The 12,890-nt window shown below is 47.6% G+C and overlaps 1 protein-coding gene across 1 annotated transcript in view; it reads right to left on the bottom strand.

The window, feature by feature from the left end:
* The window catches only part of pdgfra (platelet-derived growth factor receptor, alpha polypeptide), a 28,819-nt gene that overhangs the window by 15,502 nt on the left and 427 nt on the right, over window positions 1–12,890 (bottom strand). Inside the window, exons 2-15 of the mRNA XM_080010991.1 lie at window positions 11,140–11,217; window positions 10,444–10,731; window positions 9,356–9,616; window positions 8,230–8,360; window positions 6,823–6,985; window positions 5,270–5,462; window positions 4,897–5,012; window positions 4,469–4,765; window positions 3,965–4,231; window positions 3,377–3,507; window positions 2,949–3,117; window positions 2,622–2,811; window positions 2,021–2,136; window positions 1,704–1,830 (exon numbers count right to left, since the gene is read on the bottom strand). Coding sequence (XP_079867117.1) covers window positions 1,704–1,830; window positions 2,021–2,136; window positions 2,622–2,811; window positions 2,949–3,117; window positions 3,377–3,507; window positions 3,965–4,231; window positions 4,469–4,765; window positions 4,897–5,012; window positions 5,270–5,462; window positions 6,823–6,985; window positions 8,230–8,360; window positions 9,356–9,616; window positions 10,444–10,731; window positions 11,140–11,197 — 2,507 coding nt within the window. The 5' untranslated portion in view covers window positions 11,198–11,217. The remainder of the gene's footprint in view (window positions 1–1,703; window positions 1,831–2,020; window positions 2,137–2,621; window positions 2,812–2,948; window positions 3,118–3,376; window positions 3,508–3,964; window positions 4,232–4,468; window positions 4,766–4,896; window positions 5,013–5,269; window positions 5,463–6,822; window positions 6,986–8,229; window positions 8,361–9,355; window positions 9,617–10,443; window positions 10,732–11,139; window positions 11,218–12,890) is intronic.

Raw genomic sequence — 12,890 nt, 5'->3', positions numbered from 1 at the left:
GTCTCGGAAACGTATTTTGCATGTTTCATTTTGTTTGTTTGAACCCACTCAAATAAATTCATACAAGTGGAAACAATGCCAACATATTATTATGTATTAAGAGGTAATGCACACTGTACATGTCCATCCCCATCACATCATAATTATGGTATTATAGCAAAATATTAGCAAATGCAAGCCTGGATCTACCATATGGGCAATCTGGGTATGTGCCCATGGGCCCCTGAGTGTGAAAGGGTATTTTTCGTGATGAGAGAATTTTTATTTATTTATTTATTCATTCATTCATTCATTTTTATGTCAGGCTCCACAGAAATATGACACAAAACTTGACCCATTCTCTTGATCTTGATAATTATTTAATTTGCACCCTTGTCTCTTGAGCAGGGAGCAATTTGTGGCGCTGCGCGTCTTTGTGCTCCGTTCCTCCAAATAAAACAAATTAAAAACATTGCGTTTTATATTGTGTTTTAATAATGATATTTTATTTTACTCCGTTTCCCCATTGAACTAAACCAAAAAAGGTCTGTGTTTAATGGGGACACTGACTCAGTCACTGCAAAATGGCCAGAGCTGGACCCTGGTGTGTGTGTGTGTGTGTGTGTGTGTGTGTGTGTGTGTGTGTGTGTGTGTGTGTGTGTGTGTGTGTGTGTGTGTGTGTGTGTGTGTGTGTGTGTGTGTGTGTGTGTGTGTGTGTGTGTGTGTGTGTGTGTGTGTGTGTGTGTGTCTGTGTGTGTAAGTACATTCACACACAGCACACAGGTCTTACTCTCCTAGACTGACCTCCAGGTGTGTGTGTGTAGGGGGGGAGGGGGGGGTACTAATCCAGCCTTAAGCATGAATGTCTCACGCTGCTGACAAAAATTTTTAAATTTAACCGCAGAGAATAAAGGAACGCCTCATCTCATTTAATGTAATCGAATGTAATGTTATCTTTTGTATTTAGAAATGTCAAAATGGAAGGTGCGATGCAATGCGATGCGCGGGTGCGGGGTTAGCCGACACCAACTCAGGACTAGTGTCCATTTGAGTGTAGGTACAGGCAAGGGTCGCCAGTCCCCTCGCCCAGCCCGTGACCCAAGGCAGGGGGGCTAAGGGGGTACTATCACTTGCCCAAGGTGGACCCCAGACTAGTGGAGGGAAGGAGTCGTCTTACTTCTCCATTCTAGTTCAGCTCCTGCCAAACTAGCCACTGGGGAAATATTTACGGCCTTGGTATATCAGACCAAATATACCTCGCAGTATATCAGACCAAAGCAGACCAGACAAACCAGCCAGACAGAGGGCAGACAGACGCATACTGTCATATCTTCATTAAAATTATTCATTAACACATCATAATTGTATAGCCTAATATACAATGTAACAGAAAATTCCTCATGATATAAGATCAGAAATTACCTACTTAACAGTACTTTACATTAACTGTAAGTTTCAATGTGATGACCCTCAGCTGTTTAAGCATTGTCCCTAACAGGGGGCATTCAGTCAGATCCTGTGATCTACACATCAACGTCATGTCAAACCCCCTGTGATCACGGTGAGAACAATGTATCCAACAACAGAAGCAAGCAGAGACAAGGAAATATCCACATCCCGTAAAAAGAAACAGCACATTGTGTCGTCTATTTGATTGGCTGAGGCGTCAGAGACATCAGGTCATCTGCCGAGGAGACGGAGGAGACGGATGGAGATTGACTCACTGTTTGATGTTCCTGCACACGAACCACTCAACCTCGGGGGCGGGATGCCCCCCCACCACGCAGACCACCAACTGGCCCACAGTCGAGCCGTGGTGGAGGTCCATCAGATCCAGAATGACCGCTGGCACTGGAGAGAGAGAGAGAGAGAGGGAGAGAGAGGGCGAGAGACAGCGAGAGAGAGAGAGAACGAGAGGGAGAGAGATAGAGAGGGGGGGGGGAGACAGATAGAGAGAGAAGGTCAGAGGTTGTGAGAGAGTGGTTGTGTGGAGATAAAGGTAGAGCTGTAATGAAGGGCTTCCAGCATTCCTGTCGCTGACCTTTGACCCGCAGGCTGAAGCTGTGGCTGCGGCTCTGGTTGCCGTTCTCCACCCGCAGGGTGTAGTTCCCGCTGTCCTCCTGCTTCGCCCGGATCAGGGTCAGGGTGCTCTGGTATCTGAAGGACCAACACCAGACACCACAGTGAAGAAAACAGGCCATGTAATCATGAATAGGAAGGATTGAAAAGGCCTGAAACTAGCACTTGTAGTAGTAATGATGATTGGAAATAATTCACTGAGGAATGATTCTGATCCTTCAAGGTCTAAACGAATGACCCAAATCTGTCTTTTTTTATTGAATGCATTTTCCTTGTTGTTTTTTTATTAATACTGTTTCCTTGCCTTCTATTATTGCGAACATGCATGTTGTGTCTGAAAGGTGCGCTAAAAAGAGATTTATTTATTATTATTAGAGAGAGATGCAAGTTATGACGATGAAAAGGAACAGAGAAGCATCTTAGATGTCCCTAATGGTTAAGAAATTGATGAATCGGTGGATTATCGTGCTCTAATTAGACATCGTCAATACTTTTTGGTCAAAGTAATAAATCAGTACTAGCCTTGTAGCTAGCTGGTCTTGAATCAGGCGTTGAGTACTCACCTGGTCTCGCTGAGCTGCCGGAGGCTGGTGCTGATCTCGGCCGCCACGTCATTGAGAGGGAGGCCATCTTTGAGCCACGTGACTCTGCCGCTGGGGAAGGACTGGATGTCGGCCCTGAACTCCCTGACCTCGTCCAGCTCCGCCGATTCCTGGGAGCCGAACACCGGCCACACGCTCACAAATGGCCTCGCTGCCCGGACAGAAAGACGAGATTGCTGCCATCAGAGATGGAAATCTTTGGAGTCGGGCTCACGTGGTCAACTGCGGGTCAACACCCTGCGGCGTTTCACCGCAGGGTTGGAGTGCATGAGGATGAGGAGTTTGTACCGTAGACGGTGACAGTGAGCTCCTTGGTCTGGCTCTGGTTGCTGCTAATGTCAGTGATGGAGCAGGCGTAGAGGCCGCTGTCCTTGGCTGAGGCCTGAGGGATGGTCAGCGTGTAGGTGATCTCATGATCCCTCTTGTTCTCACGCACCGACTTGGAGCCTCGATCAGCCTGCGAAAAACAAAGAGGAACATTGGAGCTTCTGCTGGACCCTGGAGCAGGACCAGACTGTACATTTTGGTAGAATAGTCGAATAAGTTCAAAACGTTGGAGAACTTTGCTCCAATGGAGCCTTTAAGAGCAGGAAGTCACGACGGTGCGATTCTCTAATCAGGATATTGACACTGCATCGACAGCACCCCGCTCTGACTCTCCTAAACCAACGGTAGGCCGCTCAGCTCAGTTTCTCTGAGACGCTCGCGTGACTGACCAGCTTCCCGGGGTATTTCCAGCGGTCCTCCAGGATCTCCGGGCCCCGGGCCACACAGCGGACCACGATGGTTTCTCCGACCAGCAGAGCGGTTCTCTCAGCCGTCAGCTCCACACTCAGCTCAGCTCCGCCTGCATCACAAAGGGGAAAACGACAAACAGTAACCATGAAGAGGGTGTAAGGCATAAGGTAAATAAGGTAAGGTGAGGTAAGGTGGCACTATCTTATAATCAGTAATGCTTGTAGTCGATTGTTCTCATAAATTGTTCTAACAATTGGTCGATTAAAGTAGCTGTTTAGACACTATGAGGTGAGGTAGGGTAAGCCAAGATAAATAAGGTAAAGAGGTAAGGTAAGGAAAAGTAAGTATGGTAAGAAAACGAAAGGTAAAGTAACTAAGATACAAAAAGTTAAGGTAAGAAAAGGAAAGAAAAGAAAATGAGAGACAAATCATGTCAAGAAGGGTAAGATGAAGAAATTTAAGGTAGGGAAGTAAAGTAAGATAAGATAGATTTTACATTAACAGTAAAACATAAATGTTGTGTACACACCTACAGTATGTACACACAAACACACACACACACACACCTGCCAAGCCGTGCACAATGTACTCCTCGCTGTAGTGGTCCAGTCCTTGCAGGTGGGTGTGGCAAACGTAGGTCCCGGCAGGGAACACGCCCACGGCGCCGCGGTGGCGGTCGTAGCGGCTCGGTTCGGCCCGCCGCGTGTCGGCGTTCACCAGCGTCACGTTGGCGGCGGGGTCTGACACACGGCACTGGATCTCCATCTCCTCTTGTTTGGCCAACAAGTGGTTGCTGTACGGGATGAGGGACGGCACGAAGGGCACCGCCGGGTCTGGGGGAGGGGAAGAGGAGGAACATTACGTAAGAAGAGTGATGCTGAATGTGCTGAATGATGGACGGTCAATCAGGTGCAGGTTTCCACGGCAACTAATCAACAACGTCTGAACCCAACGATCCACCGAATAGCAAATCACAGGACAGGAATCAAATCAGTGAAATTAGCTGCTCGTTAGACAGACAGACAGTTAGATGGAGAGACGGGCAGACAGGCAGGCAGACAGACGGGTACCTGGTACGTAGATGTATATGGAGGACTCCTCCGTCTCCCCGGTGCTGTTCCCTCGGTAGTAGCAGGTGTAGAATCCGGTGTGTGTTGCCATGGCGTTGTCCACAGTGATGGTGGTGACAAACAGGCCGCTGTTGTCCTCTTGTGTCTGCGCCGGCTGGTAGTGGGGCGTGTCCCATGCAAGCTCCGCCTCCCCGCGGCACGTCAGCGTGAAGGACGCGTGGAGCGCCACCACCATCTCCTCGTCTTGGGGTAGCAGCATGGGGGCGGAGGACGGGGCGAAGAGCGCCGCCGCGGGGGCTGGAGGACACAAGCACACCTCCTTCAGTCCTAACCCTATTCCTTTCAACCGATAGAGCGTCACGTCTCGAGTTCTTCTTCTTTCTCTTTCTTTTATCCATCCCTCCCTCCGATCCGTCCCTGTCTCCTACCTTTGACCTTCAGTATGAAGGAGAAGGTGGCCTGGTGGGAAGCAGCCTGAGCCACGATGCTGTAGTTTCCTCCGTCCTTCTCGAGCGGCAGACGCAGCGTCAGGACGCTCTGGTAGCTGGAACATAGAAATACATCACCATCGATCCTCCCACCACCTCAATAACCTCATACTCCAAACTGTACCATTCATTACATTAAAACAGGCAACATGAGCACAAAAGTACTAATATGAAGGAAGTAGTTAGGAATAGCAGGAACAGAACAATATTATTGATTATCATATTTCTGTGGTATTGTAACATTGTTCCATTTTGCAGTCTAGATTAATTCTAATAATTATAATAATTTATTATTAATTAATTACTATCTCACCGGCTGCCCTCCAGGTGGCTGGTCTTGCTGAACAGGTAGTAGTTTTCGGGCATGGCGACTCCGTCTTTGACCCACGTCACCTTGGGGGCGGGGGAGGCGTTGATGAGGATGGTGAACTCCGTCTCCTCCAGGAGGCTGACGAACTCCACGGCCCCGATGCCGCTGTGGTCCAGGAGAGCGAAGGAGGACTCCTCTGCAGGGAGGAGGAGGGAGAGGAAGATGTGAGAGGAGAGGAGGAGGAGGAGGAGGAGGAGGAGGAGGAGGAGAGAGGGAGAGAAAATTGTGAGAGGAGAGGGGGCGCCAAAAGGAGGAGTGCGGCAGAGCCAGACAGACTGCTATAGGAATCAAACCCTGACGATGGAAGCAGAACTTGAACTTCCTGCATCAACCTTCACCAAACAAGAAGAATGTAAACAATATATTGACCAAAGTATCTTTCAGCACCTAGAAGTGTGAAAAATAGAAATATATAAATGATAATAAATGGTAACAGGATATAAATGTAAGATGAAGCAGGTTATGTTGAATGGTTGCTTGAATGGCTGTTTCATTTTGTCCAATTGTTGCCGATTGTTAGAGCCAGGATGAAGTGACCCAGGGGGCAGTTAAAAATGGCGAGGGGACAAATCTTCCTCAAATCTTTAAAACTATAGTAAAACAGTAGGTTCTCCATCCTGCTATATTGTCATCCTGTGGGTAGACGCTCAAAGGCAGAGCAGAGTAGGGTTTTTTTTTGTGTTTTTTTGTTTTTTAATCCGAATATCAATCGTGAAGTTTGGATAAAATAGAACAATATAATATATATAAATAATAACCATATTTAACTGGCAGCCACTGTGGGGTTTTAGTGGGAAAAAAGAAGACAATGACTAGGCTATAACTCATCACGGCAGGAGAATAACGGTACAACACTTGTGTTTTAATCGAATATTTCTGAATAAATTGCTTTGTTCGGCCGGTAGGAAAAAAAGAGACGAGAAAGTCCCGACGACCAGCGGATTTATTTTCTTAGCAAAATATGAATATTCATGATGTACGCGTTCATTTTCTGAGTCCAAACACGTCTTTATTGGTGGAGCTGGTGTCCGCTGTCAGTGCTGTCAGCGCTGCTCGGAACAGAGCTGAATGCTGTTTGTGCAGCGGGAAAAAAAGGGACCGGATCAGATAACAAGCTTCAAATAAGGTGTTTTATGAGTGTCGTCTCTATGACAACTGTACCTCGGCCAATATTTTTGTTGTTTTTGCTATTTTCTATGGGGTACAGGAAAGTTAAACTGGAGGGGCAGACAATCCAACTGAAAATGCCCCCTCGTGGCACCAGGCCGGCGCTTCTCCTCAGGTGAACGCAACTCCAATTCCGTCTTTAGTTGAGATTGACGGCACACCAGGGGGTCTCTCTAAATGACCAGCATCCATTTGGGCCATCTGGAACCAGCTCCAAGTAACGTGGAGTCTCGTGGCACTAGCATCAGAGCCCCGTGATTTTTTTTTTTTTTCTTCGAAGAACAAGAAACCTCTTCGAGCTTCTCCGCTGCCGCGGGCTGAGACCTTACCGAACACGGTGACGGCGACGGTGGCCGCCCGGGTCTCTCCGCTGCCGTAGAGGGTGACGGAGCACTCGTAGACTCCGCTGTCCCGCGACGAGGCCTGGGCAATGCTCAGCGTGTAGAGGACTCGCTCCGGGAAGCTCTGCTTGATCTGGACGGCATCGGCAGCCTGGAGGGAACCGGAGTGACACCGCGAGAATAACAAGGGTTTAGATGGAGCCGGAGGAGCAGACACAGGGGGGAAAAAACGTTTGGGAAATGCGATATTTGTCTTCATGCTTCTTCATTTGGCGGGTTCAGTGTCTTGATGCGTGTGGAGGGCAGCTGGTGAGGGTTGATGGTTTAAACACTTGGACAAGCAGAGGAAATAAATCAGCATCACAGAAGCTTTTAAAAGGCTGTAATTGCAACCGAGGCCAAAGTCAAGAGGCCGGTGTTCCTCCTCTGGAAAAGGACTTAGAGGATTCCCATTCACTAAAACAGACGTGTTGTCCCAGTGTGCTGCACGGGACATGGACACAGACGCACGCACCACGCACGCACACACACACACACACACACACTAACTCTTAATGGAAACAAATTAAAGTCTACATGTGGCTTACAGACCTGAGACATTGAAACATCTGAAACTTTTTTTTCTTTCAGAGTCAGCAGGGTCATGAAACATTTTTCTGCACAGCACGTCCCAAGGTCATGAAGAGGGGCGTGTGATTTACTATCTGTTCTCGCTTTGAAGCGCCGTCTTTCTTCAAAGCCATTTGTCCCAAACTCGTACAAACAGCGTTAGCCCCGGCGTCCACAGGCTCCACATGTGGACAGAGGTTGGCTTCACGGCACTAACCTGCCTTCTGGCCAAAGCTCTCGTAATAAAGACGCCGCTTTCCGCTCCGGCTTCCCCGACACATACTTTGCGACCGCTGACGGCCGTCCTCGGGGGTTATTATCTCCTCGCCGCTGCTAAGTTTAAAGTCTAAAACTGTTTATGTCCAGAGTCGAGGCTCGGATGTTGAGTTGGAGGGCCGACAAGACGCCGGTCAGAGAGGAAACCGGTGCTGGAAGGACGGGGGCCATGTGGCAGGACCATAACTGAAAATGGATTTGGAAACTGCCCCAAGTTTCATTCAGAGAGGAGAAGGACTAGAAAGCAAAGGAACTGTGTGTTTTGGTGCGGGTTATTGCACTTACGTCACTTTTTTTTTTACTGTCGGTAACACTTACAATGTAATGATTGACAAATGATGGATTATTCTCCACTAGAAACATCTGACATGATGCTATGTCTCAAAAAAGTACAAAATCAGGTATTTTTTCTTCAACATCTGATATCTGATGTGACTGATATTCTCCAAAACTGACAATCTGTTTGACCCTTATTTTCGGTGATGCGTCCCTGGTTTCTGGGTTCCTGACCTGTTTCCTGGGGTGGAGCCACCGCTGCTGGTACGAGGAACCTGGAGGGGCCACGCAGGTGATGTTGAAGGGCTCCCCCACCACCACGGCCTCCTCGCTGGCCTTCACCTCCACCAGGAAGTCCTGCTCCTCTGTAGAGAGGAACAAACAACGACACCGGTCAGGATGGAAAAACCCCACGGCAGAAGATGATCACCATCATTGCTTTGTCTAAGTTGATGACAATAACACAAACTGATGACACTAAAATGAGATTACATTTTACAGTGAGTTTTTATTTGAGAATCCTAGTTTTCTGATACACATAAACGCCTCGTACAGTCGAGCTTTTGTAAGTAACCGTGTCATGTTTTTACAATAGTCACGCTGATATTTTAGTGCTTTCTTTCTTTATTTAACAAATCAGAAAAACATTATCCACTATGATAAAGGACACGGAAATGCACCATTTTCCAAAGTGTAATGTGATGATGTGATATTTCAGCCCTATCACCCAGCCCTAAATGACCTCATCTCTCTCTCGCTCGCTCTCTCTCTCTCTCTCTCTCTCGCTCTCTCTCTCATTACACATTAAACAGACGCGCACACACATGTTTTAGCATGTGAAGTCACCGTGCTGTGAGCTCACCTCCCACGATGACATGACGTCACGCCTCTATTTGTATTTTACACAGATGTTCATCTCGCAGCAACTTCATATTTCACTGTGAATATATTCAAAGAGTCGGTTTTGCTGGGAGGTTACGATAAACGTTCCAGAGGTGACAGCTTTTTTTTTTTTTTTTTTTGTGTGTGTGCGTCACATTCTGCTGTGACGAATGTTTAGCAGAATTGAAATGACTCTTTCGAAGAGCGGACCGCCCGACACTGTTTACATCTCAGATGTTCTGACGCAGGTTGGTTCCCCCAGAAAAACACCTCGTTCGGACCTGAACTTCTCCACTGGAGCCGAACATCTCCTTCAGACCTGAATATCTCCAGCAGATCTGAACACTTCCCCCAGAACTGGACACCTCCATCAGACATGAACATCTCCTGCAGACCTAAACACCTCCTTCAGACCTGACCCCCTCCTCAGACCTGACCCCCTCCTTCAGACCTGACCATCCGTACACACCATACCCACCTTGGTTCTCCACGGTGTAGGTGTCACTCCTGAAAGTCTTGCCGCTCCGTGTGGTCTCGCAAAGATACTGGCCCACAGGGAGGACGCTGAAGAAGCCGATCTTGGCGTCATAGTGGGCGGGGACCTCCTCTCCACTGGAGACACTCCTCAGGATGACATGGGACTCTGGGTCCGACACGCGGCAGGAGAGGATGACCCCGTCGTCGAACACCGGGACCACCAGGTGGGCTGGCTCCTCGGGAATGAAGGCGACGGTGGGATCTGGCAGAGCAAATAGACGGTCAAGATGAAGACACAGTCAGAGAAACTCCAGTGGCATCAGTTTTTTTCTGGTCTCCGACCTCCTAGACCGTTCCCTGTCCTACTCTGTCATATTACTGTTCAATCTGATGACATCCACAACAATGTGGTGGCCTTTTCATCGAAAAGTAGATTTTTATACAATATACTAACAACAGGCGTTATTAGCTGATTGTAACCTCATTGCATTCTCATAACTGTTACATAGATCAAAGAGGCTACATGAGCCAATTCAATGAGGCATGCACAACGGTGGAAAGTAACTGTAATTACGTACATTTTTCAAGTATCTGTACATTCTTCAGAATACGTTTTGAGAGAATTTCGACTTTTACTCCACTACATATCTAACACAGTCAAGTTACTTTGGTATTTAAAAGAATCTGAATTTGTGTGATGTATATCAAAATCACGGACTGGATCTATCAAACTGCTAGTTTAGCATTCATCAGCTCTACATCCTTGTAAATGACTATGATAATACCCTATGGTATTGTACTGGAAATTGTATTCCGGATATGAGGACATGTGTTATATCACTGGATATGACAAGTAATTTTACTTCTAATACTTTGAGTACATTTAAGAGCAAGCACTTCCGAGAGCACTTATATATGTTTACTTACGTGGAAATGTTAATCCACATTGACATTTCCCTGGCATGGCTTTCACTTCTCCCTATATTCATTTTGTGTCAGGGTATTTGTACGTTTACTACCCGAAAAGTTCTGAGTAGTTCTTCCATCACTGATCACGCACACCAACAGTTTTTTTTTTTTTTTTTTTACCTGCAACAAAAATGTAGATTACAGCCTCATTTTCTTCATCTTCCTCCTCTCCTCTACCCTGTGTGGTCAGGTATCTGCAGGAGTAGTAGCCGGTGTTGAGCACTGAGGCGTTGTGGAGGAACAGGGTGGAGGTGAGGTACCCCGGGACCACCAGGGCATTCTGGGGCAGCGGCTCCACCCACTGCACCGCCTGCTTCCCGGTGCAGCTGATGTTGAACACGGACTGAGGCTGCAGGAGGAACTCCTCCTGGTTGGACACAATGGTCGGAGGGGAGAGGGTGGAGGAAACTGGAAGAAGGGATGAGCAGAGAAAACTGTGAGGATGAGTATGAGGAACACATGTACACGATACAAGGCCGAGTTCCTATTTTTGTGAGAATGTGAATTGGTGATAAAGAGGTTCATTGTTAATTCTTAGGTTTATTTTATATTGCCACCCCCCCCCCCCCCCACCCCATTTTTTGTGCTTTTAGGTTGTTTGTACATTACCATTATTTTTTTATTTCCTTGTTTTTTTGGGGGTTAACTCAATATGTCCAGTTTTTCTATTTATTTTAGTTAATTTGGGGGGGGGGGGGGGGGGGGGGGGTATTGTTTATTGCCATTTTATCTATCTATTGCTATTTTTATTGGTATTTTTAGATGTATTGTATATAAGCATTATCACATCATCTATCTTTTGGACCCACTTCTTACCTGAAATGACCCCTAGAAAGACCACTCCGAGCAGGAGACGTGTCTTCTTGTCACCCATGACCGTGCCTTGTGCTTGTCCTGGAAATAAAGGGAAAAAACATACAGACGTGTCACTCACTTTTATCACAGGAAAGTTTTCACTCCTGTCTCCACGCTGCCCTTTAGACAAAAAGATCGATGGTTTATCGGCCCCTTAATCTCCTGCCCGTGCTGTTCCGCTGACACCAGGGATAAAACGCCCGTTGGGACTCGCTGCGCGTCCTGGAGCTTTTCAAGTGCGCTCCGCGTCCAGATGCCACAGTTGCGGTGTGATGCCGCCAGGGGGCGACACAGTCCGTCCGATGGGGCAACCGGGCGTCGGGTTACAAATCAGAAAAAAAACAAAAAAAACCATTTCATTCTTAAAAAAAAAAAAGGCCCCTGGGTGTTTCAACCTTTCTTTTGTGTCATTTTTTTTTTGTGCGTTTCCAATTTTAGGGAAAATGACAAAAAAAAAAAAAGGTTTGGCGTGGAATGATTTCCATTGACGGTTTCACAACAGGCTCCTTCCAGTCTAATCTTATCTGCTCCCTTCTTATCGTCTTCTGTGATGTTCGGTCCCTGCTTTCCATCAAGGGACGACACTGGAAAGTCTTTCCAAACAAGGCGGCGGGGACCAGAAAGGAGGGTTACAACGAATCGAACGCATTCAATTTCGAATCCCTCTCATCTATGGTCATCAAACGTGTCTTCATATCCAGTGCGTCAATCCATCATTTGCCTTTGAGCGCAAAAAAAAAAAAAAAAAGAGATCAACCCCGAACAATGAGCTGCGGTTTAAAGTCAGTGCAGCGGACGCGCTAATTGCGCACAGCCAAGCTGGTGGGTCCAGGCTGTAGTGTAGGCTGAGTGGGGCTGTGGGGCTGCGGGTGGAGACGATCGCACGGGAACCGGGAGACAAAACAGGGACAAGCCGCTTTCACGTGTTTGCGGGTGCGTCGTGTTCCCAGCGCATCCTTTCGGTGAAGGATCCTCTCTGCGGCGAGGGAAGCTCAGCCCCGGCGCGTAAATCTGCGCCCGTCTGGAGGAATGTTCTTCCAACTCGGCTCCATCCACCCTGCATGGGCCCCGAATACACCGGGGTTTCCAACGCCTTGACCCCCGGGGCCTGATGGCGGGGAAGCTGATGAGTCTAGATTGTGCATTCGTGTCGTCCACGGATCGTTCAACTCAGCTCCCCAGCTCCAAATTCTGCTCCAGCATTTGGTTTCCAGGCAAAAGCGGATCCACTGCAAAGCGCGTCCAAGTGAGAACTCCTGCACTTCCAAAAAGTTTCGGTGGAGCCGTTTTGCTGTGCAAAATGGCAAAACCGAGCAAAAGCGATGATAATAAACTTGAAGTGTATTTTATGCATATTTCCCCTTGACAGTAAAACTGATGCGACGCAGAATCCGTCGTGCGTCCTAGTTTGGGTAAATTCCTCTGATGCTCCATGTAGGCTCGTTCCAAAGAAGGTATTCCGTTTTAAAACATCCATCTGCAGTCGCAGTGAAATACATTTTTCCAACGTGTTTTCCATTAGGAGCAGGCAGAGCCCCACAAAGACCCTCAGTCTGGGGGCGACACCTCCAGCTGTGAGGCCGACATGGAGCGCTTTCATCCGGCTGCGGCAGCCGCGTCTGCCCGCTGCCCGGAGGTGAGACCATATGGTGCTCGGAAAAGCACATTTGTTATTAAAAATCGTATTTTTTTTTTTTAATAATAATGATTTG

This window comes from Zeus faber, assembly GCF_960531495.2.
Source record: "Zeus faber genome assembly, chromosome: 1".
Lineage (NCBI taxonomy): Eukaryota > Metazoa > Chordata > Actinopteri > Zeiformes > Zeidae > Zeus > Zeus faber.
This window is presented reverse-complemented; position numbering and strand designations above follow the sequence as displayed.